Genomic DNA, 26,928 nt, shown 5'->3' on the forward strand with positions numbered 1-26,928 from the left:
TCTGTTACTGTTGCAGATAAGGGACACGCTTGAGCCCCGTTGCCCATAAGCGGCATGCTTAACCACTTAAGCCCTATATACTTTGTTGTATTGACGAATAGCAAAAATAAAATAGCCAGGCTATTTTCACAATTCTTGAAAATGTTCACATATGAGGACATTTCAAAAATAGGGGTGCCAGGTTTGAAAGTGGTTGACCCCGCCATGTCATGGTTGACTCATTGACCCAAATCTCTCTCAAATGCAATCCTGAAAGTCATCTATAAAAAGATAATAGGTCAAATATCGAGGCCCAGTGGGTCTTACATTTCTTAGTAAAAATGTACCACTTAAACCCTAAATACTAAGTATTAATTAGTTTACTAATAAGTATTCTGTTTCCCCAGAATAGGGATGCTAGAGTTAACTCTGCAGTGTTCATATATTCTAGCCACAAGCAACTTAGAGAGTATCCATAACCTCCAAGTTGCAATTCCCTCCATTGACTTTCATGAAAAAGAAAATACCTATCTTATTGTATTAAACAACTATAAACTCACCAATATTGCACCTGGACAGCTTGGGTTATTATACTTTTAGTTTCTCTCAAGGCTGTGTTTTTAAAAAAAATCCACCTTTGACATGTTATGGGCAACTTTCTGTTAATAAACTGTACGTTTTGGGGAGCGCTCGTTAACTCAATGTCCTGCATATGCAATTTCGCAAGACTTTTCTGTCTCATGTATGGGGCTTTCAATGGAGAGAATTTCAGCTTGGAGGTTATATCTAAGTTGCTTTTGGTAAAGCAAAGTATTCATCTAATTTACTTACTGTAGTATTATTTGACACACCAATGACAAACCAAGAAACACTTAAAAACGTACAAGCATCCACACAGAAATGTACATTTAAACACTGCACACACTCTGGACATGACACTTACATGACACGCCATCAAAAAAGACTGCACACACACAATAAATGTACATACGCATTATATAATCATGCAAATACAGACTTACACAGACGTACTGCACAGTGCAAACATACATGCAGTATATACTATTTAGAAGTAGGACCCATATACACAACACCTTCAAGCACCTCAAAATGTGTTATGACTAATGTAGATATACTTTGATATTTATTTTCTACAAATTATTTCTGCTTCCTTTAATCACCTTTGGCGCTTATTGGTGCTACAAAGAACCAACCAAACAATTACTTTTGTGTACACGTGCATATGATATACAACAATACAATGTTGAACTTGAACATGAAAAACAAACGGCACTGTGATGATTGTCTTAAAGAGAACATGCAACAAGTCATGACTAGTGACTAGTGACTTCACGTTAGCCAAGTTGGCTACATGGTTGAGCAATGTATACTTTACCCGCCCAGTGACTCATAAAAAACATGAATATCTAAGGCAGTGGTTCTCAAACTTTGTAATTTCAAGGACCCCCATATGAGAGTGTACAAATGGTTCCATTTGTACACTCTCTGAGTTACAGACCTGTATAGGGTCCATTTGAAACCCCTTAAATTAACCCAGAGTCCCTGGACCCCACTTTGAGAACCCCTGATCTAAAGGCACAACTAAACTAGCAGCATGTAAAACGGTGGGGCACTAAAGTCTAAGCACGTTCTCTCCTATCACCAGCAGAGAGATAAACAACACCCCATGAACAAGAGACCCCCGCCCAGTTAGCCTGCCAAAAGCTAATGTTAGACACAAGATAGAGCAGCTTTTCTGTCACAAAGTTACAGCAGACAGGCTGGCCAAGGCGAAACTAGCAAGTCAGCAACCCGACAAAACACAGCGTTTTAAAGTCATAATGTCTTAACAGAAAAAGGGGGAAAAACAAGAACTGTGCAGCAATCAGAGTAACGCTAGCAGAGCCAGACAGGAACGTTACAGTATGTTACCATTCAGCTGTCATGTGGAAATGACAGATATACTCATCCATTCTCAGCCCAAAATGTAACAGTATTTACACTACATCCTCCAGGGTGGAGGAGACAGGAGAGAAGGGCTGGGCACACTATAAGTACATGTACAAGTGGAAGTATAACGTTATACTTTGATATTTATTTTCTACAAATTATTTCTGCTTCCTTTAATCACCTTTGGCGCTTATTGGTGCTACAAAGAACCAACCAAACAATTACTTTTGTGTACACGTGCATATGATATACAACAATACAATGTTGAACTTGAACATGAAAAACAAACGGCACTGTGATGATTGTCTTAAAGAGAACATGCAACAAGTCATGACTAGTGACTAGTGACTTCACGTTAGCCAAGTTGGCTACATGGTTGAGCAATGTATACTTTACCCGCCCAGTGACTCATAAAAAACATGAATATCTAAGGCAGTGGTTCTCAAACTTTGTAATTTCAAGGACCCCCATATGAGAGTGTACAAATGGTTCCATTTGTACACTCTCTGAGTTACAGACCTGTATAGGGTCCATTTGAAACCCCTTAAATTAACCCAGAGTCCCTGGACCCCACTTTGAGAACCCCTGATCTAAAGGCACAACTAAACTAGCAGCATGTAAAACGGTGGGGCACTAAAGTCTAAGCACGTTCTCTCCTATCACCAGCAGAGAGATAAACAACACCCCATGAACAAGAGACCCCCGCCCAGTTAGCCTGCCAAAAGCTAATGTTAGACACAAGATAGAGCAGCTTTTCTGTCACAAAGTTACAGCAGACAGGCTGGCCAAGGCGAAACTAGCAAGTCAGCAACCCGACAAAACACAGCGTTTTAAAGTCATAATGTCTTAACAGAAAAAGGGGGAAAAACAAGAACTGTGCAGCAATCAGAGTAACGCTAGCAGAGCCAGACAGGAACGTTACAGTATGTTACCATTCAGCTGTCATGTGGAAATGACAGATATACTCATCCATTCTCAGCCCAAAATGTAACAGTATTTACACTACATCCTCCAGGGTGGAGGAGACAGGAGAGAAGGGCTGGGCACACTATAAGTACATGTACAAGTGGAAGTATAACGTTACTTAGATAGCACACACACTGAGGCCAACAACACCAGCTGTCATACGACTCGTTTCCCCAGCATAGAATCAAAGCAACAAGCCATTCGTGGAGGTTTTACCTGTCTGTCAACGTGAACCACAGAATCAATCACTTCTTGCTAACGTTAATAGAGGAGCTGGAGCAGCAGCCCTGCTAACGCTGCCTACCACTACCGCACCAAGGATGCGACAGCTACGTCACTAAAAACGGAGGTAGCGCTGGTTTAGTTCCGTGATCCGTCTTCTTCTTTTAATTTCAGGGCTGTGCAGTGAGATGCGCAATGCTGCCCTCCACTGGCTAGACCTGTGGTTCTCAAACTTTTTCGTGCCAAGGACCCAAATTTAACCTGGAACCTCCTCAAGGACCCCTGGGGGTCCCCGTACCCCACTTTGAGGTACCACTGGGCAAGACATTTTGCTGTTCATCCCAGATGAGTGAAGAAAGTTGGACTGTTCTATTAACAGCTTACAAAATCATCTGTGACGCAAAAACAGACACATGATTGCATGAGTGTGTAGATCTGCTACTTTTATCATTTTAGAAAATTAGAATAAGAAATAATAAACATTACACATTTGCACACAATAGGGATGCCAGGGTGCTTAATTTGATTTAAGTATGAATAATCAGCGATGACAACTTCACGGTTTTTGTTCCAAGGAGCCCGAATCTGGAACATTTCCACTAGACGGCGCTCGTTTGTGACGTCACCCACGGCTCCTTGGAAACTTTGTCCTAGATGGTCTGCTAACAGTTAGCAGGCTAGTTGATGCTAACTCGCAAGCAGCAACATAGCGTTATTGTCAGACCATAGAAGCGGATACAGTGACGCTCCCTGCTTGAGACCAAAGCGGAACTTCTACTTGCGAATTACGAGCGACAGCGTTTCCTCAGCGTTCAGACGTAGCATAATAAATGTTTCAATGAAGTGTGTACTGACCCTGTTGTAGCTTGAATGGTACGAGGAGGAGATGGCCGAACTTCCGCTTCCGCTTCACAGCAAGACATGACCCTAGAGTAGAGCAGCAGTGTTAATTTTGACAGCACATTTGGCTTTAGTTTTAGTCTTTTGAATAACATTTCGTTTAGTTTTAGTCATATTTTAGTCATCTGAAATGTTTTAGTTTTAGTCTAGTTTTAGTCGACTAAATATCATAAGATTTTAGTCGACTAAATTGACAGTTTATTTTGGCGGGCCTTGACCATCAAGGCTTGCCTTGACGGCGTGGTAATGCCTGATTTTACACTTGGTTGCATGCTGAAAATAGCCGATCTTCAAGCTCACAACGCGTTGCAGCGCGGCGCCATGCATTGTGAGCTTGTATTGTGTAGATCTGCTATTTGCAGAAACACCCAAGCGCAACCAAACATAAAATGACTTGTCTTTTAGTTCTACTGATGGTGGATCTCTTCTCCACTAGTCCGTCCCTCCCTAACATTTTAGTCTAGATTGTATTTGTTGACGAAATTGTCAATATATTTAGTCTTAGTTTTAGCTTAGTTTTGATTTGTTTTTTTTATTTAGTGTTCGTCAGTGAAAAAAGGTAGTCGACAAACATTTTTTGTCATAGTCTTAGTCGATGAAATTAACACTTGACTGCAGAGCAGAAACATGGCCCACCACACTACAGTGGTTCTCAAAGTTTTTAATTAATTAAAGGTAGGGTAAGTGATTTGCAATTATTCAAATAATTGCAAAATGGGTCTATGTTCTGATAGTGCTCGTTACTATAGAGTGTCCTGTCCATATAAAGAGTCTCCATGTCTCTCCAGCTCTTTATAAAACAGAAAATGTATTTTGTAGTTTTTTTTTTTTTTTTTTTTGTTTCATTTCCAATTTTATCCAACCAGGACAGAGAACTCAATCAGGATATAGATTAAACAAGTGAAATTGGAAGTGATGACACTAAGAAATGAGCAGACAACATTTTAACTGGAACACTATACAAATTAAGCTTAAAAATTGGTACTTTCTCCTGATTGGCTGAGATTTTGACACCTACCGAAAAATGTATTTTCTGTTTATTAAAGAGCTGGAGAGACAGGGAGACATCTGTTACTGAACAAACACTCTATAGCAATGATTACTATCAGAATATAGTATTTTAACCTTTTAACAAAATACTTTTTGTTTTAACCAAAAAATATCACTTACCCTACCTTTAAGGACCCCCAAATTAATATGTACTTGGCAGCTGAAAAAAAATATTTTGTGCCAGGGACCCGCAATACTAGAATTTTGTTATGTCTTTCCCCCATAAAAAAGCTGATCTACAAGCTCACACCGCATGGATCGGCTATTTTCAAATAGTTAATGTAGGCCTATACAGTTTACTTACTTACTTATCCTCTTCGTTCCGGTTGGGGCATAAGGCCGCAACCATACTGAACCCTGTCTCTGCTTTGGCCTGTGCTTGGCTGAAAGCACCTCTTGCTTTGTTGAGACACGTCTTGATGTCTGTATACTTCCAAAATATATACAGTTGGGAAGTAGTTAAACTGGTTTTAATCCTATATTAACTATTTAAGCTGGGGGTCCCTTCAAGGACCCCTGGGGGTCCCCGGACACCACTTTGAGAACCACTGGTCTTGGGGACCAAACCACACAAGTGTTGAAGATATAAAATATAAGGCCTGAACAATTTCACACACACACACGCACGCACGCACGCACGCACGCACGCACGCACGCACGCACGCACGCACGCACGCACGCACGCACGCACGCACGCACGCACACACACACACACACACACACACACACACACACACACACACACACACACACACACACACACACACACACACACACACAGCAATAGTTATAGTTAAGGCAAGTTAAGGCATGTAACTAGTTAAGGCAAGTTAACCTAACACTGTTAGGTTAACTAGTTAAGGCAAGTTAACCTAACACTGTTAGGTTAACTAGGTTAACCAATTATTTATGTTGTTTAGAATTGGCTCAAATGTAAATCAACTTTAAGATTCCTTCAAACATGCAACTTGATTTGTTGGTCTGCAATAGCATACCACCGGATATTGTAGGTTATCCGCCACTAATTTGTTAATAAAGTGTATTCATGTTTTATTATCAAAATGTTATCATTTTGTCAATTATTTGGGGGCTTACCTGCAATACCCTTGCGGCCCACCAGTGGGCACCGGCCCACAGGTTGCGAGTCTCTGAGCGTGCCTCTTTGTTTTTTTCCACTGGGATTTCCATAAGCAGGCACTGTCTCTCCAGACATAGGTCATCTGATTCCTAATCCATTTCCCCCAAACGCTACTAGACATGTGATTAGTGGAGATCTCATGAATTAAGCTAACACCCAGCTACATAACTGTAGGCCTACATGAAGTCTGCACAACCTTCAGAACGCAAGTGACCCCAATACTCAGTGCATATGATACTTAACTGCATGGCTGCCCCTGGCATAGACTGCAGTGGTTCTCTAAGTGGATTCCAGGGACTCTCTGTTCCTTTAGGGGGGTCTACAAGTAGGTAACACTGACCGAGTACAAATGGTATACAGTGTACACATTTGTCTACTGTCAGAGTTAAGGGGAGACCCTGAAAAGTAAAAGTTTGAGAACCATTGGACTAGAGCCATGCTGTAGCATGAACCCTCCACAAAGAGGCAGCCTCCAACTAGCTCTGGTGTCTGTTGCGAGTACAATTCCATCAGTCCTCAGTGGAAACATAAATACAATGTGTTAAGCCCCCGTGGACCAGAGCGACACTGTAACAGATGGCATGCATGTGTGTTACTTACAAGCCCCCTGATTTATCATGCGTCTATTTATCCTTTTATCTTGGCCCGTGCTCCCTGTGGGAGGCATGGTGCCATGGCAGGCAGTGTTACGTTGTACAAACAAACTATTTTACTACCGTGCCCACTATAGTGATCCTCTGTTGTGGAGACTTATGTCTTGTGATTATAAGGAAACATAATGACTCGCCTTCCACTAACAAACAAAGCACATTTCCATTACACCCACTGTCACACCAGCTTTGTTAGAGGGCAGTTTATTGAAACACAATGCCTGTGTCATTGAATCAAAAAGCAGCAAATGCCACCAAGCAGGGAATTGTAGGATTAAACGCCTGAAGTGTGATCAATTGACTGGCGTCTTTATTGACAAAATTCATATGCATAAACATATCTAAATATTTGTGTTTGAAACTATAAGATCAGAAAACAAAAACCACTTCAGAGGTTTTGCTAAAAGCCTTACATCAAAACACAAATTCATGTAATCAGTCTTACATCAAAGTCAAACATGGGCTGACTTGACACAAATTTAACCCATTAATACCTGGAACTGTGTCATTTTTAGATTTGAGCTAAAGAGCATTATTTTACACTTTAGGCTATTCAAAAATAGCAGATCTACAAGCTCATAGCGCGGCACCGAGTGCCGCGCTACGAGCTTGTATATCTGCTATTTTTGAAAAATCATGAAAATGTGTGCAAATCTTTGAATATATATTTTTAAAGCGAACATTTTTAACTCAAATCGTTGCTTCTGGGGGGTCCCTGGAACAAAATATTTTGATGGGGGTCCGCGGCCAAATACATATCATTCTGGGGGTCCTTGACATGAAAAAGATTGAGCACCACTGATATAGAAACAAAAGTTTTTCAGAAAACTGTTGAGATTTAGGAGACATGTAGAATCGGCTTCAGGTCTCAATGGGTTAAAAAAGAATGTGTACGAAGGTCATCTGGGTGGTGTAGAGGTACCACACTCACCCACCGCAGACACCCGTGTTCAATTCCACGGGGCCGGCTGCTCCAGCGAACACATTTGTCAGTGTGGGTGGGTGGGTGGGAAGCTGCAGGCTGAGGATTGTGTCCTGTTATGGCCTCCCATGCAGTGAAACCCCTCGCTGTAAGGTGAAAAGAAGCTGCTGGTGATACTGTGTGTATCGAAGGAGACATGTTTTTTCCAGTGGTTCTCAAAGTGGGGTCCGGGGATCCTCAGGGGTCCTTGAATGTGTTTCAGGGGGTCCACAGCTAAATTAGTTAATATAGCTAATGCATCAAAATCAGTTTAATCACTTTAACACGTCGCATCGCATTTTAACAAAACAAATATTTTATGGGGGCACAAAATATTTTCTGATGGGGGTCTGCGGCCAAACATATATTAATTTGGGGATCGTTGACATGAAAAGGTTTGAGGACCAGTGGTTGGACAGTACACATAGGGACCACAGGACACATGAGGAATCAGCAATGAGTAAATTGGGAGAAAAGTATAAAAACAAGGAAAAGGGAGGAGCACAAGGAGGTGATGAAATGCAACATTCTCCTGGGAAACGGTTATATCTCATCCTGTGCTTATGTACAACATATGCATAGAAAATTCATGTATCATTGTTACATACAGTACAGTACTACAGATGCATTTGCTTAGTTTTAACCCCATACTTTAATTGACCCTATTCACAAGGGCTCTATACTAGGTCCCTCCTGTTTTTGCTATAGACTAAATATCTTTGCAGAAAATAGCCAATCTACAAGATCACAATGTAGCACATTGCCATGCGTTGTAAGCTTGTAGATCTGCCATTTTTGCAGCCCTAATATTAGCACCAGGTGCAGTCTGAAAACTAATCTCTGAACTGAATCTCAGTTTGCTGAGACGTAGGGTATTATAATTAGATCCTTCTTTGACACATTTTATCTAGTGCAAAAAAAAGAAAATAAATCTCAGTGGCCTTGGGGTTAAGGTTACTACCCAGAAACTGTAAACGTATGCTAACAGTGTAAAAATCCTGATTCTGCACATCATTCAAGATGGTTTGCAGAACACTCATGCCCTGTACAGTTTTGAAATAGTCATCCTTGCGTTACACAACATGGAAACAAATGTGGCGAAACCTAATGATATAGGTTTTGAATCATTGCAAAGTGTTGCCAGACAACCAGTTTATTATTGTTGGGAAATAGTGTTATTTTCTTAAATTCTTTATTTCAATGCACTATTCTCAGAACATTAATTAACAGGAGTTTTGGGATAAGGTGGTAAATGAATAACTTGATGATAGTTCATTTGCAACAACCCTGCTGCAGTGCAATTATGACATTTTTGTCATGTACTTCTCTTTCATGACAGCGGACAGATGAGAAGCTCTTGCGTAAGTGACAGCGTTGTCATTAAAAGTATTCGGTGACCAAAAAACATATGCAGCATATAAAGCAGAGAAGTATGTAATGTAACTCCTCTGTACCTGTCAACAACTGAGTGTGTGTGTGTGTGTGTGTGTGTGTGTGTGTGTGTGTGTGTGTGTGTGTGTGTGTGTGTGTGTGTGTGTGTGTGTGTGTGTGTGTGTGTGTGTGTGTGTGTGTGTGTGTGTGTGTGTGTGTGTGTGTCCATGCCCACATGTGTACGCCTGTGTAGTAACCTATGTGTATTTGTTTCACATATCTGTGGCCTGTCTATTTGTAATGTGCTTATGTAACTTGTGTGTATTTGTGACTGCATACATCCGCTGTGTATATACTATACATCTGCGTCTGTGATGGTCACCATATATGTGTGTATAATGCACTTGTTTGTCTCTACAGTATATGTCACTACACACCACGTGTGCATTTCTGTGTGTGCATGCAGGCCATGCATGTCTATGCATGTTTGTGAATGAAAGCAGAGTTGCCCTGACATCCACTTAGTTGTGTTTGTTGGTAGTATTTAAGCGTGGGCGAGCAGGTTGCCACAGCAGGGACCCAGGGGCCCAGGACGCCCCACGTTTGTCACATACAAACATGGAAGTGGCCAGTGGTCTGGTCAGGGTCCTGCAAACCCCACAAGCAGCTGTGGAAACCCGAGTGCTGGCCGGGGCCTTGTCACCATGGCTGTCCATGTTTGCGTTACATAACAGGCCTAAGAGGCCCGTGGCAATAATAGTGTCGTAGTATGTCGCATCAGGGGAAATCCATCTGAGTGGACAGAAAGAAGAGGAGGGTGTCGGGGCAGAGGGAGATGGAGAAAGTCTCCCTTGCCCGCAGCGGCAGCTGGCACTAACTAGGAAACAGAGCTGGCACATAGACATGTAGCGCATGCAGTGCACAGCATGGGGGCGTGCTCTATGAGGCAGGGTTTCAGCTGTTAGTTTTGTCACTCAGTGGTGATAGGGTATAATGCGCTCTAAGCCGGAAAGCGGCAGGGTGCAGGTCAGGGTTTTGGACGGAGAGAAGGTGGAAGATGAGAGTTAAAGAGGGTCGGCTCAGAGAAAGAGATTTGTATCTTGCATCCAAAACAGATGCTAGGTGACGATGAAAAATGTACTACTTAAAAGTCAGACCAGAGCCTATAAAAGGTGAGCAGAGGACAGCAGAATGAAGAACTAACTACTTAACCACTTGAGCCCTGCATACATTTTCGTACTACGAACGGCATAAATAGTAGATGTACAAACTCACAACGTGCCGCATTGTGACGCGCTGTTGACTTGTAGATGTGGTCTTTTTTTAAACGTCAGGTAAGGTTGAACGTTCTTAAAAGTGAGAGCAGGACAGCATATTACACAGACTGCCTCTAAGAAAGAGAAACAGGATGACATGACATTGGGTGTGCCTCCATGCTCTCTAATACCCCTATCATAACCATATTTAGGCAATTCCTCAACAAGTGTATGTATGCATGCATTTAAATGCATGTACAGAAAATGAATTAGGCATTAGGGTCTTATTAATTGAGTAAGCATAACGCAATTAATAAGACCCTATATATTTATTGTATTTTCAATGTTGCTGGCTGCTGCTGATTTCATAAAGGTCATAGAAGAAGTTGACCCAGATGTGTAAGCAAATACACCAAGCTGGTGTGTTTGTTTCTTTACACAATGACACAGGAAGTGGTGAAGTGGTGATGAAAAACAACATTTCAACACATTTCAAGACTTCTGTCAAGCATATGACATCTAACCTGATTATAAATCAGGGTAAAGATAGCTATTGGAAGAAATTGTGTCGTTTCAAGTACAGTAACATTTACATGCTTTAGAAACATGAAAACATGCACGTAAATACAGTCTTAGTCTTTAATAGTCAAATATAATAATCCATGTTTTGGTACTCAGACACCAAACAGTATTTGAAGCTATTTTGCTGTCGCAGATGCTATTTAAGTGACTTCCACTTCTATTGAAGTGGATCTCAGACGTCATATTGACACTGTTACGTCATATCGCTGTGACGTATAATATTGACTTCCAAATATGGAGTTATTTGCCTCTCTATTGACTTCAAGTTAAAATAAAAAGTTGAATATTTTAGAAAAGTATAAAACACTATGTGTGAAGAATATTTGGGGATTTACTTCCTTGGCCTACTGGCAGTGTACACAAGAAATTGCAGCTGATGACCACTCCAGTGGTTTGCAAGATTAGCCGCAGAGACACACACACACACGCACACGCACACGCACACACACACACACACACACACACACACACACACACACACACACACACACACAGTGTTTATTTATGTCCACATAAACAGAAGTACAAGGATGCCTTGTACAAAGGACATAAACACTGCCAGTGCAGTCAGACAATAGGAGGACAGCCAGTTACAAAGTGCATTGACGGCAGAACATTGTTACATACAGTATAGTTGACACACTTGTCAGACACAGCAGACATAAATCATGGATAAAGGAAACAACGCCTCCTACAAATTGAGCGGCTTCCTATAATAGCTGATACTGAGCAGTACCAGTACAAAGGACCCCAATGGAAACAAGCCATAGGCTTTCTTGGGTTTTAAATCCTCTTAGCTGACCTTGTATTCAACTGTACATGTGCTTTTTTTCTTAATTGCTAATAAAGTATTCAATCAATCAAAACACCTTGCTAACTGCTTGGCCCTCCTTTTGGAGAGGCCGGCCAGTAAGCCCCTCACAAGCAACTTGTGCATATAGGCTACCAAAGATTAAAAAACTAAAAGTTTACATCTGTAGCCTAGCTGTGAGATGATCTGCTCTAGCTGTTGATATTCCAGCACTTCGGTTAGAAAGGCTTCCTCCAAGCTGTGGTCAAGAGTACAGCCGACCTCGAGAATGAACACCTCCCTATGGTTTTCATTTACAACAACGACATCAGGGGTGTTAGCTGTATTGTTAGAGAACACAGAATCATCATTACACAGGTTAAACATACTCGGCTTCACAGTAGAATGCTTATACAGCATGATGGAGGACCTGAAAATAGAAGAGATATCTTCCGATATCCTAGGGGCCACGGCGTAATAATAGTTTTAGTCTGATTGGTGAGCAACCCCTGTCACCAGTAACCATTTAGATGATCCAGACTCAATTGGAGCGGTCGTAATGCAGACAAACATGTTTGCTATCCTCAAAAAGGCCTTAGTCCCTGCTCCTGTTGCCTGTGATGTTCAGCTAATGTGCTGAGTTCTCTTTGGCTGTCATCACAGCACCACACAAGTGGTTAGCCCAAAGTGGACTTGACCTGTATCAGGACGTGTACTGAAAACAAGTGTGCCCTTGATGAGTCCTCCAATATGATGCTGGTCTAATATATGGCAGTGGTTCCCAAACGTTTTTATCCTCAAGGACCCCCATTAGCTCTAAGAGTGTAGAAATGGAACCCTTATGGGTCCATTTGGTTCCATGTGTACACTCTCAGAGTTTTAGACCTGTAAGAGTCCATTTGGAATGTATACAACAACACATAATAAAAATCACATTATAGGCGGAGAACAATAAAGGAGAGCATGGAGGTTAAAAAAAGCACAATATAAGAGTCCAAGCATTTACTCTATGGAGGCAGTGGGACATTTGATTTAAAGTCTTTAGTCTGGATTTAAAAGGGTTTAATTCTATAAACCCTACAGTTAAGTGGTTAAAGAATCCATGTATAGGTGTGATGCCACGTGACTCTCAGTCTTTGTGTCAGTGTGTCGCGCTTCTATTGCAGCTTTATCTGCGTATATCATATATCTATCATCACAAAGCAAGAAAGAGGCATACACTCCATAATACTAGATTTTGACATTGGTTTTTTTTAAGGCTATAGCAGGGGATATAAAAGCAGCACACAGTGCAGACATTTCGGCCAAAGGCCTTCCTCAGTGTATGGACAGTGTAGGGTTACAGTCGCTATGATTAACTGCCTGTCAATGGAGTTATGTGTTAATGCCAATGGCCCCATACTCCATGTAACCCTACTGTCATGTGATTGAATCCCAACAGAGCCTTTTCTCCTATGCATGAAGTAATCGAACTGCCCACACAATTCATTTGAAAATGGAGCCACGCACACTCAGATTAATGGTCCAATTTACACCCTCTCAGACTTTCATTCACACTCAATATTTTGCGGTGCACTCTCCTTTATTTAAAGTTGTACAATGCAGAATCACAAATAACGATTTTTAGCAACCTCTGCTGGTCACTACCGTCACTGCATACAATTTCCCTAGTCCTCGATTACCCAGAATTCCATTCGTTTTCACCGGAAGCCGGAAGCGTTTCAAAAAGCGATCTTTTAATTGTTTTATACTATCTACGGATCGTTTCTCTTAGCCAGTGGAGCATTAGTTACCATGAGCTGTGCTTTCTTTTTCTGTTCTTTTTCGATCTTCCAATCCTACATTATCTTAAAATCAGCGTGAGGTTCCTTTTTGTTAATAGCGCGGTAGTTCCTGGTCAAACAGGAAACCGTTGCGGTAGTTCCTGAGGACGTCGGCCACGACGTCATGACGTTGGCCAGGAACGTCATTTTCCCGGGAAAGTCCCCCCCGTACACGTTCAATAGAAAATATATAAATAAAAGGCTTCCGGGGGTGAAATTCACAGAGTGGGTGTTGTGAAACTTTTGCCACTCGCAAAAGATATACAATTTAACTTTAGTTTTGTTGAAAACGTTACCTAGTATTACTTTAACAGAACAAAATTATTGATAATGGAAAAAGCTCACTGGTCAAAGTCAACCCAAGTCAAGCATGACTGCTGACTAACGGTCAAGAAGAAGACTGGGGTGAAGAAAGATGGAATGAGAAATAGAGCAGTGCAGGCTGCGCAGCGGTTCTCATAGTGGGGTCCAGGGACCCTCAGGGTTCCTTGAGGGATTCCAAATGGACCCTTACAGGTCTGTAACTCTCTCTCAGAGTTATGGGATTCCTTGAAATGTAAACGTTAGAGAGAGCCGCTGAGATAGAGAGAGGTGGGGCAGAGTAGAGAGAGGTACATTGTCAAGATTAGAGAGGACAGAGGAGAGAGAGGAATGAGGGCTGGGTAGAAAGTATAGGGAAGTGAAGGAGTTAAGGGGTGCAGGCAGGAAAGCGACGAGTTAACAGCCTGAATGACAGGTCGGATGTTGGGGACATTAACACTGTATTGCAGGAGGGAGGGAGCAGGACACACAGCGAGAGAGAGAGAGAGAGAGAGAGACAGGCAGAGAGAGAGAGAGAGAGAGAGAGAGGGGGGGAGAGAGAGATTTTTGACATGCCTTACAGCTGGTAAAACAGACTCAAGTGATTAAGAGAGTTGGCGCGAGAGTATAGGAGAGTAGAGGGCGGGAGCAAGCGAGAGCGAGTGAGTGAGTGAGTGAGCAAGGTATAGGCACAGCCACAGACAGTCAGCGCTCAGGTCTCATGAGGAAGAGACACATGTGTCCATCTCCACTATAAAGCTGCTGTATCACTGCATGGACCTGCAGAGCCAAGACACAAACCCCAGCGGGTTCTTCTTCTATTTGAGCTGAATCGGTAGACGACATCCAAGGACAGGCAGTGTAGAGGGGCCGTATAGCTGTGCTTTGACAAGGCTTTGTTTAGATGCTGCCAAGAACCGAGGCACAGTGAGCAGAGACCCAGACACCCAACTGAGAAAACTGTTAAAAATGACAGTGAGTATACACCTTGACATCAGTCACCGCCAGTACACAAAAATACTAACATTGGCATTCTGATGGCTTGCTTGAAAGTCTTTTCTGTCCCTCCACTAACAAATTAAAATGCCAGCAAGTGCAGAACTGAATTCTAGTCTCAAATACACATACATGCACAAAACAAATCTAACATTTATGCAAACTTTCCGTCCTGTTATTTAATTGTGATATGGATCTTCCTGGGTCTGAAACAAAGATTGAATTGAATTGAATTTATACTAACACACAAAATGACGTTCTATACATTCAATGTCATTTTAATATCTCACTGACATGAGTTGAACTCACTTCACTTATATTGCAAATACACCATATTATCATAAAAACAGAAAACAGTGAACACATATACAGTACTTGCAAAACAACTGTGCTCATACAGCCATGTCCCAGTGGGTAACACAGTAGAGATGAGGATTTAAGGCATCAAACTGTAAACGTGTTTTTGCCAAGAGCATAATTGGATGGTATTGCGATAAGGTGTTGATTAATTTTCATTATTTTCACATATGTTCCTGCTAAATTCTAGTGATGATGCCATGCTTTGATTGGTGCACAGAACGGTGAGGATTTGTCAGGTCCGCGCTGATACTTTATCTTTATAGCAGGGCTCACTCATAAATCTGTATAAGATTAGTTCCCTGACAGCTCATAATAAAATCAGAGATCTTTTTTTAAACACAGCCCATCTACACCGAGTTCCAGTTACCATTAGATGATTAAATAATAATCACTTCAGGTTACACGGACATAGAAAATCAGAGCAAATGTGTTGAAAGCACCTGCTCTGCTCTGCTGTCCAGGACATTGTATAATAGGCACTGGATAATTCAATTGGGGTATAGGATGACACCCACTGAAATTGGCAAGTTTTAAGAGTTAATAATTTAATAGGCATAGCTAGCATCGGAAGTATTGTGTGAAGGGAACGCAGATATTTGATTAATATAATGAAGTGATTCATTGTGTTGTATTTGCTTGGAATGCAATGGATTAACTAGCCTTTTTGCTTTTCCTGATATTACTTGCATATGCTGCAATAAAAGTAATTTGCATTATTCACTGACAAATCTGTATCCAGTGAACAAATTGTAGATTTGATATTGTGACCTTGCATGTCCAGTTTCACAATGTTTTATTCTTTAAAGCTAATTATGCAAAACAGCAGGTCATTTCTTAGTTCCTGGTGAGTTGTGGTTGCAAGAACACTTGCAACCAAAGCAACAGTAGATAAACAGAGTGGGTGAATGGAACATTTTGAGGTGGCGGTGTTGGTGGTGGGTTCCTAAAAAAGGTCTATAACTTATTGACTTATCTATAAGTAAGTAAGTATGTATGTAAGTAAGCAAGCAGGTCAGGTTATAAGTGGTTTGCAATCGACATCAGCCGAGCAACAAGAGAGTCTATCCTCTTTACGATTAGTCAATATTAAAGACTCCTGCTGTAAAACAGTACTACGCTTGGATCATTAATTTGGCAGTGCCCCCAAAAAGCTATTATTTCATGCCATCAATCAATTTGTCCCCCTTTTCAAAGGGGCAATATTTAATCTAACCACATGAACCTTAGCATCCCTATTCTGGGCACGTCATAGGCGAACATTCAGTCACAGGATCACTGCAAGCACAGGTTGCAGGCGCGTGCCATAAATCATCAAATAATAATCCATGATATTATTTATTATAACACACAACCTCAAGTATTCTATTACTGTAATACAAAAGTATGTATAGTGTCGCTGTCGGGCAGAAACCAGCTCAATCTAAATTTTTCAACAATTATTTTTCTTTTTTTTAAATCAGTGCTATTGAACACCCTTTACGTCTGTGTGTGGGTTTTACAAATATTGAACCAATGAAAAGTATTAAAAAGCGCTTCTGACTAAACCTCATAACTCCATTGGATCCTCAAAACGGTCTGTCAAACCACCTAACTCCAACTTTGGAGATAGTTGTTTTTGATTAGAATGACGAAGTCTGACGGGAAAAAACTCCACATTAATGGTCAAAAACCTCCTAACTCCACTAGAGCTGGACACACATTCAAGTATCTGACAACTTTGATGAGGCAGTATTGTGTTGTTCTGATTATACAATACCGTCAATTAAAGGTGATGTAAGTGATATTGTTTAGTTTCAAAACAAAACATTTGTTAAAGCTCTATATTCTGATAGTAATCATTGCTATAGATAGAGTATGTGTTCAGTCTCTCCAGCTCAAACAGAAAATATATTTTCAGGTGGGTTACAAATTCCATCCAATCGGGAGAGAGAACCTATTTATCAGCTTAAAGTTTTGTGTTCTAGTTCAAAATTTGTCTGCTCCATTTATTTTGCTTCATCACTTCCAATTTAACTTGTTTATCATATCCTGTAGTTCTCTCTCCTGATGGGATGAAATCGGTATCCCAACCTGAAAATGCATTTTCTGTTTACTAAAGAGCTGGAGAGATGGGGAGAACAAACACTCAATACTATAGCAATGATTACTATCAGAATATAGGGCTCTTTAACACATATCTTAACAGCAACAAAAAAAATCAGTTACAGCACATTTAAACAGAGATATCAAGTTTTGAAGAAGAGTTATTCCATTCTCTACATGCTTTTCTCCTAGCTGTGTTGTTATCGCAAAATAACACGCATGCTTTTGTGGTATATGGACAGTGTGCAAGTCAAAACATATTAAGAAATATTCTAAAGCTAAAGTAAACACCATATATAAATGATAAGTTCTGTGTGTTGTAGACGGAGTCTAACTGTATGCATATTGGCCTACTCAAGTGACCTTTGTTGTTTACTCAGATCCTGGCTAGCTCTGCTATTCAGGGACTGGGGTGACATCTAATCAGGTAGAGAGACAGTAGTCTACCATTTGCCAATGATCAAAGATCTCCTTAATCAACAGGTGGGGGCTCTCCCCCACCCCACAGGCTGTATGCAAATGTCACCTACCTACAGTGTATAAGAGAGTGTCTGTAAAGTGGTTAGTTAGAACTGTCACACGACGTGAGGCGGTCAGGGAGCTGCGGCTCCTGGCTCTCTGGCTCTCTCTGCTATGCTGTTATGATGCTGTTGGATGCTGAATAAATGAACATGGAAACTTGGAACCCCTGACGTCTGCTCTCTGCTTCTTCTCCTCTTCATTATTACCACCAACGGGCCTGATAACACGCAGTCTGATGCCTCAAATACACGACATATTTGGCGGGCCAGCTCCATCGTTGTGCATACTTTTGCGAGTGTGTGCTTCGTTTAAAGAACCTGTGTGTTTTGGGGTGACCGCGGGTGCGGGCCTGTGAGGAGAATCGGGCCCGTGGATGTCTTCCTACGGCGAGGAGGACCGCCGCGGAGCAACCATGGAGACGTTAGCGCGACCTGGGTTCTACGTGCCTACGAGGAGGACCTTGCAGCGGCAACGCTGTGATGACTACGCCCGCTCGTGGCCGGATCTCGGATGGCTGCGGGAAACATCTACTCTTCTCATGGTGGTTGCGAGCGGAGCGCTTTGGCTGTGGAGACGGCGGGGCGGAGATCTTGCTGGTCGCAGTTCTCCGTGGGGGGAGGTGGTGTGAACAGCGGCTATCTTTTTGGCTGGAGGACAATGACGTGCGTGGACATTGAGCTAGAGGCGACGAGAGCAGCATTATCGGATGGGAACAATGAACAATGCAGGAGAGAGGTTGTATTTAGTGATAAAGTGATTTAAACTACGGAGCGTTATTTTTGTTGCCGTGCGTAAAAGTGTGAAGTGAGGATTTTGTTATTCTGGTCTCTAGGGTTAAATGTGGAGTTTTTGAGGGCGATTCCCTTATGTTTTTTGTTTTTTATTTGCGCGAGGAGTTTGCGACAACAGCTGAACCTATCATATTAGGGTGGGCGTGTGTTATGGTCCCTTTCCAGGTAAAGGAGACATTCGTTCATACCACAGGATGTTATGGTTTGCTGTGCACATTTTATTCTAGAGTTTAAAGACAACAGAAAGGCCTGCACACTGATTAGGAGGGGAAATGCATACTGGATGCGACGTGAGGGGGTGTCTCTGACAAACTAATAAGGCTATAAAAAGTTTGGTCTTGAGATATTTGACTCCCTTATGTTAAGTATGCGACTGAGATTGATAGAGATCGAGGCGCTGAAGTGCATGTTGATGTATTTTCCCTGAATAAGGTTTTCTGAGTTGTTTTATTTTTTAAGCTTGTTTTATTTTTAAATAGTTCCAGTCTTTGCCTTCGGTGTCAGTCGAAAGTCATGTGATCCATGACGCACGCGTCCAATGTTAGTCGATCCGTTACTAAATACTGATATTATTGCTTGATTTTGTGGAACAGTTTGTCTATTTTTATTTTGAAATTTGATGTAAACCACTGTATGGCTATTGTGTAATTTCTATTCCTGTATCTAAGTTGTTCTGTCTCATGTGTTGTTTGCGTTGAATCTGCTGAATGTCCTTTTGTTAAACTTCCAGTCATTGGTCATGGGGGGTGTAGTAGAAGGAAGGTTGTTTTTTGGTGTTTTCTCTTGCAAACTGTTTATTCAATATACCTGGTTGCGAAAGAAGTTTGATTCTTTCGTGGGGGGAAGTTGTGTGGTATATGGACAGTGTGCAAGTCAAAACATATTAAGAAATATTCTAAAGCTAAAGTAAACACCATATATAAATGATAAGTTCTGTGTGTTGTAGACGGAGTCTAACTGTATGCATATTGGCCTACTCAAGTGACCTTTGTTGTTTACTCAGATCCTGGCTAGCTCTGCTATTCAGGGACTGGGGTGACATCTAATCAGGTAGAGAGACAGTAGTCTACCATTTGCCAATGATCAAAGATCTCCTTAATCAACAGGTGGGGGCTCTCCCCCACCCCACAGGCTGTATGCAAATGTCACCTACCTACAGTGTATAAGAGAGTGTCTGTAAAGTGGTTAGTTAGAACTGTCACACGACGTGAGGCGGTCAGGGAGCTGCGGCTCCTGGCTCTCTGGCTCTCTCTGCTATGCTGTTATGATGCTGTTGGATGCTGAATAAATGAACATGGAAACTTGGAACCCCTGACGTCTGCTCTCTGCTTCTTCTCCTCTTCATTATTACCACCAACGGGCCTGATAACACGCAGTCTGATGCCTCAAATACACGACACTTTCGGCCAATCATATTGCTTGATTGAACCAACTGCTGTGTAATGTGGAAAGAAATACAACTCATTCTGGTATGTCATGTCTCTAGAGAAGTATCAATCCTTCTGTCTGCCATTGAGTTTGACATGCCCGTCATCAGCTCTGTTTGACATGATGTAACTGACTGTCTCGCTGTTATCCGTACCAGGCAACGCACAGACTACTTTAAACCTGCAACCTTATTCTTGGCTCCACATCACATAAATGGCTTTGTCAAGTGGCAAGACACAAATGACAGACAACTGCACACAGCCTGATCACTCATCGGTGTGACCGTGTGACAGTGTTTGTTGATGGATGCATGGCCTGGAAGACTCTTTTCGACTACAAGAACTAAGTGAACCTTGCCGCGTACCTATTTCACAGGTTCTGGTTTCAATACGCTACGGCTGGGTTTCAGATAAGACCTAATCTGGGCCCTGCTCAGGAGGTAATACTAACCTTGAGTTCTGGGTACCAAGAAGTCAGAATTTGTACTTCGCATCTCGACGTGGTGTGAGCTTGTAGTTTTGCTTTTTTTGTTTTTTTGTGACGTACCTCCCCAGTTCTACTACTGGAGCTTAAACCAAAAAATCATTACAGAACTTCATGGGTTCTGGAAAGTTTCAGCTTATGGAAGGTTCTGGATAGTTGAAAAGAGCCATTGTCTAGATAACAACCCCATGAACACTACCATCCCTATTCTGAGGCAAACATTCGGCAAAGAGGTTTGGGGTGGAGGGAAGAAGGGAGGGGGCCTATTATAGACACCTGGGGGACTCCCATTTCTGAAGACCGCCATACAGTACTCCTTCCTTGCCCAGAATTGAGCCCCTCTCAGATTTACTAAATCCTCAAAGAATCTCAATAAAGAAGTCTTTTTCATTCACTCTGCTCATGCAGATTGCTGTAACCCAGCCATGCTGTCACCCACACCTCCTCGACAGGGGGTGCGCTCCTTTTCCGTTGACCTTACAGTGTAATTCAATCAAAATCGAACCGGTTGACGCCTATACGCTCTCTTATGCAACATGTACATACAGAAGGTCAAAGGTAAAAATAAGCGAATGCGTTGTGATCTGTCTCATCATTTGTGAGCTTTGCTGTGACCATGTTCACACCCGCTCCTCTAATTAGCGGTGGTATTTGGCAGGGGATCAAGTTCAAAAGAAAGTCAGCAAGGATGTGCGTTCGTGAAATAGATAAATTGCATAATGTATGCAGTGGGACAGAGGGAATCAAATGACAGGACAACATGTTCATATTGCTTAGATAAGACACCAACAAAACAATTCAGCACCTTCATCATCCATTATCCCAGACAATGGGGAATGACTGAGGTCATGCCAGACCTGCAGATGTGTTGATTCAGTTGGAATAATGGCTATAATGTTGTCAGCTTTTGGTTGCCCCACCAGTTCAGCTTAAAGCTGGAATCCCTCATTATTTTAGTGAATACAACGCTATTTTAGTTAAAAGACTAGCACATTACTAACAAACAAACCGAACATACAAAACATACAAATAAAAACATATAAGGGGAAGCTTTAAACATTTTCAACCTGGTGTCCCCATTTTGTGCATGTCATTTTAAGCAAATGATATGCACACAAATAGCAGATCTATAAGCTCATCGCTACGTGTAGTGACATTGTAGATTGTCTATTTCCAGCCACTTTCATTATTTTCGAACGGCAGAGTATACAGTACATAAAAGAAAAGAAATGGACACTTTTCCGCCTGTCAGTGTTGAGAGAAATTTCCGCATACTTTGTCAGAGTGACACTGTATACTCACTGGCACTGTAACCAACACTGAATGGAATTCATATATTGCATTCTGATTATGAAACAAGCAATGTTCATGACACAACTTGTCAGTAAGCGTGTGGCGACAAGGATCGTAACGTTATAGTATTCTGTAAAACTATCACTCACAGATGTCAACGTGGTCGTCAAATGTGAGCTAGAGAACTGTATTCTGTTTGATCTACATAGCATCGTTACACATGTGTGTGTGTTTTCCGAAGCGGCTTAGTTTGAATGTGTCATTGTTGAGCAAGACAGACTCTCTGTTCATTATATGATGGGATCAAATCCATTTGTGTGCTAGCAATAGGTGAACAGCAAACCAACGTGTGTGTTTGTGTGTGTGTCTGCAGCCCACAGCCGAGGAGCTGGAGGAGCTGTGCTTCCTCTCATCCCAGTCTCTGTCCAGCCTGGTCACCTCCGAACACTTCAAGATGGTCAAGAAGCTCGGAGAGGGCTCATACGGCAAGGTTATGCTCGCCTTGCACAAGAAGAGAGGTGGGTGGTTTTTAAACACTTGCAGAACATTTGTAGCGAAGAACATGAGACGGCATTTTCAAAAGCAAAATATTAAAGCAAGAAAAGTTTGGGCAAGGACCAAAGCTCAGGGGTGAAGACTGTACCGGTTGAACTCGTGGGGAAAACGTGTGGAATCCAAAGCTCCATCATTAAGGGTCCGGCTTGAATTTCACCTTCGTAATCATCTCCAATTAAGAATCTCGTTAATGAATCTGCCCACCACAGTGCATTTAGATGTTTCAGGTTTCCTGTCCATGCAGGAGCTGCACACTAAGTCAATTTATCCACATGTAACTCATAGAGAGTGGACCTGTAAGGGTCTATTTGGTTACATTTGTACACTGTGAGTTAAATGAACACAGAGGATTTGCATGAGAGCTCTAATGCCACACCATTGGCAGCATAGAGGTGTCTGTCTTTATATAGTGTTCACTTAACCTTTCGCGCCAGTGTTGCTGTAACCAAGTGCTTTACTACATTCTTGGGGATAGGGTTGCTGCAACGCAGGGGGTGTACCCTGCATCTTCAGGGACAGCTAATGCACTTGCATCCTTCTCTAAGGGGAAGTTATATTGGTTCGCAGCGTCAATGAAGGATTGCCTTCACATTCTCTTGATGATGACAATTTTTCCTCGTTGACGGAATTTACGTTGACCCCTTTTAAGCTCTGGTATGTCTCGGGTTTCGTTATTACAAAATAAGACATCTATCATTGGGTAAAAAACATCGCCTTCTACTCTTACACACTAATGGATGTTGTAAAAATTGTGGCACTCATAAAGGTCTGAGTAACTGCATTTCAAAAATGGGGAACAATTGTCTGTGCTTTTGAATTATAGGCAAGAACTCCCAACAACAACAACATACTGTATAATACAATTTGGTCTGGAATTATTCAAACATCTCCTCCCTCCTATTACTTACAGTCATTGTAGCTTTGCCAACCTTCGCAAATGTGAGTCTACAAACACAAGATGGTGAGCATGGGCATTGGGCTCCTTGTCCAATCTTTAGCTATTGATATCAAATCACTAGATTGTCACAATGCAAATGTTCAGTTTGACTGGCGAACGAAGTTAACTTCAGTGCCGTTTCATGGAGTGCACATCCAGTTTTTTACTACAACACTTTGCGTTTCTTTTTCGTGACGTGATTGTGATTGGTCTACTTTTGTGGGGACATACACACCGTACAGTAGATCGACACATACAGACAAACCCTGGTGTACAGTAGATGGCTTGTCAAGAATCGATTTGACATGAAGCTCAGTTTATACTCGCTTGCCGATAAGAACAGTTCTTCAAGCTAACAAGGGCGCCTCTCACCCCACCCAGGGACTCCCATGGCTCTGAAGTTCTTCCCACGGCGCACCACCTCCCTCTTCTCCTTCCTGCGTGAATACAACCTCTCCCTGTCCTACTGCACCCATCCCTCCCTGACGCGCGCCCTGGGGATATTCTTCTCCACCCCCACCTACTACGTGTTCGCCCAGCAGGCCGGTCTCTACGGAGACCTCTACAACGTCATCGTGTCCGGGGTGCGTGTGCATGTGTGTGCAAAAGTTAGTTAAATATCACACAACAGGAGGGATTCAATCCTATACCCTCGTGTAACATTTCTAACAGTAACATGGGGCACACAGAAGCAGTTCAGTTCAGGTGGATTCCATTCTTAGCTGCGGTTCACTGCCGTAATCCAACTCTACACCCTTCCCCGTCCCCAAGGGATTTTGATGGCAGACCTACGAGCGTATCTAAATTCTGCCCTCTGTCCTGTGGTGCTCTTGCTTCTGTCAGCGAAAACATTAGCTACTAAGAGTATAAGATAAGGGCCTTAGCTGGAACACTATGGGCCCTCCCGTAAGCTCATAGTGTGCCGCTGCGTTTGTGTTGTCTGCCAGTAACCTTAAGAGAGCTGATAAGGAAGGACAGACTGCTCTTACAGCTTTCAGTGGAATACGTGAGGTGGAGCAGGGATTTCCAGCAGTAACCAGTTACATGGCCTAGAGATTGTGTATGGAACGGAACAGAACGCAACGCAACACAACACAACAGAAGAGAACACAACGCAACACAACACAACAGAATAGAATAGAATAAGATGTCATATTTATGTAATATTTGCAGTCATAAAATGTCCTAAATAAACTAAATTAGAACCAACCAACAATAGGGAGTTCAATCGTGCCCAGGTAATGTGTGTGTGTGCATGGCATGCGTGTGTGATCCTACATAGAAACTTTAGAAAGTGCATGTGAGAGAGAAGTGCAGGGACCAGATATAAGGGACAAGAGCTATGAAGAAGATTAATTATGAGTCATAATTATTCATGAATACAAAAATATGAATGAAAGCTTACTGGAATTAGCAGAGAAGGAACGTTTCTCATATCTCCCTCTTCTTTCCTCTCTCTCCACCCCTCCTTCTCTCCCTCTCTCTCATTCTCTCTCTCCAGGATGGGATGGAGGACCACCGTGCTCAGAGGGTGATGTCCCAGCTGAGCGGTGCCGTGTCTCACCTCCACTCCCTGGGCTTCGTCCACCGCGACATCAAACCGGAGAACATCTTCCTGTGCGACCCCCGCTGCCGCTGGGTCAAGCTGGGCGACTTCGGCCTGACGCGCTCCATCGGCACCGAGGTGCGCGGCGTCTGGTACGACTCGCCCTTCTGCACGCCCGAGGTGGAGCAATCCAAGGAGATCCAGAGGAAGTGGGATAAGAGGCAAAAAGAGAAACAGAACAAAAAGGAGGAGGAGGAGGAGGAGGAGGAAGAGGACCAGTGGATAACGGTGCAGCCCAGCATCGACAGCTGGTCACTGGGAGTTCTGGTCTACTGCCTGCTGACCGGCTGCTTCCCCTGGGGAGAGACCACCAGCGACGACTTCCGCTACCGGCGGTACAAGGCGTGGTTCGACCGCGTGGCCGACAGGGAGCGGGAGGAGCGGGAGCAGGAGGAGAGGAGGAGGAGGATCGGGGGCGAAGAAACGGACGATCTTGTGATCACGGAGTGGGAGCCCGAGAAACCGCCCTCCCAGTTCGAGGGCCTCAGCACGCTGGTAATGACTCTGATACGGGAGCTGCTCCACCCAGAGCCCAAGCTCCGCGGCAGCCCCGAGGAGATCCTCAGCTACCTGGGAGGCCCCTGGACGACGGCGACGGAGGAGCAGGAGAGGAAGAAAGCGGAGGAGGCAGAGATGGAGGCCGGGAAAATGAGGGAGGCTGGAGGGGTGGAGAAGGAGTTGGTGAGGGAGGGAAGAGGAGAGAGATAAATATTCTAAGCGCTTCATTTAAGTATTGTTATACTTATAGTATATATATTATACTATATGGTAAAACTGTCGTACTTGAGTATTTATAGGTAATTATCAGTACTTACTACTATTTGCACTGTATTGTAGCAGGAAATATTTTTGTGTTTTTTTTACAGAGTGTATATGTTTGACAAAAATATTGCTGATGTCGTTTTGTGTTTAACGTTACAACATCTAATGTACTGTATATATGACGGTAAATGTAGAAAAATTGGAAATGTCTACATTATCCCAGGAAATTTAGACATTTCCCAACAGAAAATCTACATTCCACTTTTGTTTTTGATCACTAATTTTAATGTAATTAATGGATCAGTCAGATCGATTAATTAATATTCTTGATTCTTGTTTCGAATCATGTTTAAATCTATTTCTCCAAGGAGGAAGGAATCTAGTTGAGTCGGGGACGGGGCGGTCGCTCATTTTGTTTCCCTCAATGTCCTGTGTACAATAAGTACAATTTTGAAAAAGTGATAACCTATTCCGTCCACCACGGCTTGCCAACTCGGACAGCGCACATTTCCCAGGAAATGTAAAACGTTTTCCTACATTTACCATGACATATATGTTATATGGTGCACTACTTTTCTGTTTTTGTAAATAGCTCCACTAGCACTTTAACTTGTATATCTAAGAGGAAAGTGTTAATAGTTGAAGAAAAGCTAATGTTTCAAACCAAAACTGTATTATGTCTGTAAGAATCTGCGGTTGAACTGCTTTACAAATTAAATAAACTAATTTGTACCAACCTAACTGCTCATATGTTTGAAAAGCCCATGCATGCGTTTTCCTACTATATATATGCAGTTATGCCAGGAAGAATTCAGATCAGGCCAACATAGTGAATGATCTTGAAAAGAGCTAGGGCCCAATGCGCGCAATCGTGCGCACGCACGCACGCACGCACGCACACGCACACGCACACACACACACACACACACACACACACACACACACACACACACACACACACACACACACACACACACACACAGCAGACTCATTCCACATTTTCCACCGCAGTTTGGAAGCAAACTTTTAGTTGTTAATGTACGTTATTTTGATAGGTACTGTATGTAAATATTTGTTTTACCGTAGATACATACAGTAGTATGTTACTTATGATTATCTTTGGCATTTCTGCATTATTTCAACAGGGTAGTGAACAGAAAGAGAGACAGGAAAGG

At 42.4% G+C, this 26,928-nt stretch overlaps 1 protein-coding gene across 1 annotated transcript; it reads left to right on the top strand.

Moving 5' to 3' along the window:
• The first annotated feature begins 14,564 nt into the window (after positions 1-14,564).
• Positions 14,565-26,480, top strand: sbk3 (SH3 domain binding kinase family, member 3). The gene is made up of 4 exons (XM_080427506.1): positions 14,565-14,913; positions 22,267-22,411; positions 23,767-23,969; positions 24,887-26,480. Exons 1-4 carry the CDS (start codon positions 14,908-14,910, stop codon positions 25,697-25,699), a joined length of 1,167 nt encoding a protein of 388 aa, XP_080283632.1. The 5' UTR covers positions 14,565-14,907; the 3' UTR covers positions 25,700-26,480.
• Positions 26,481-26,928: the final 448 nt, after the last annotated feature.

Source organism: Gymnoscopelus braueri (genome assembly GCF_963280865.1).
Source record: "Gymnoscopelus braueri genome assembly, chromosome: 4".
Classification (NCBI taxonomy): domain Eukaryota; kingdom Metazoa; phylum Chordata; class Actinopteri; order Myctophiformes; family Myctophidae; genus Gymnoscopelus; species Gymnoscopelus braueri.

Coding starts and splice junctions, on each gene's coding strand:
- sbk3 (XM_080427506.1), top strand. Junction 22,412..23,766: donor CGCCTTGCACAAGAAGAGAG/GTGGGTGGTTTT, acceptor CACCCCACCCAG/GGACTCCCATGGCTCTGAAG. Junction 23,970..24,886: donor ACAACGTCATCGTGTCCGGG/GTGCGTGTGCAT, acceptor CTCTCTCTCCAG/GATGGGATGGAGGACCACCG.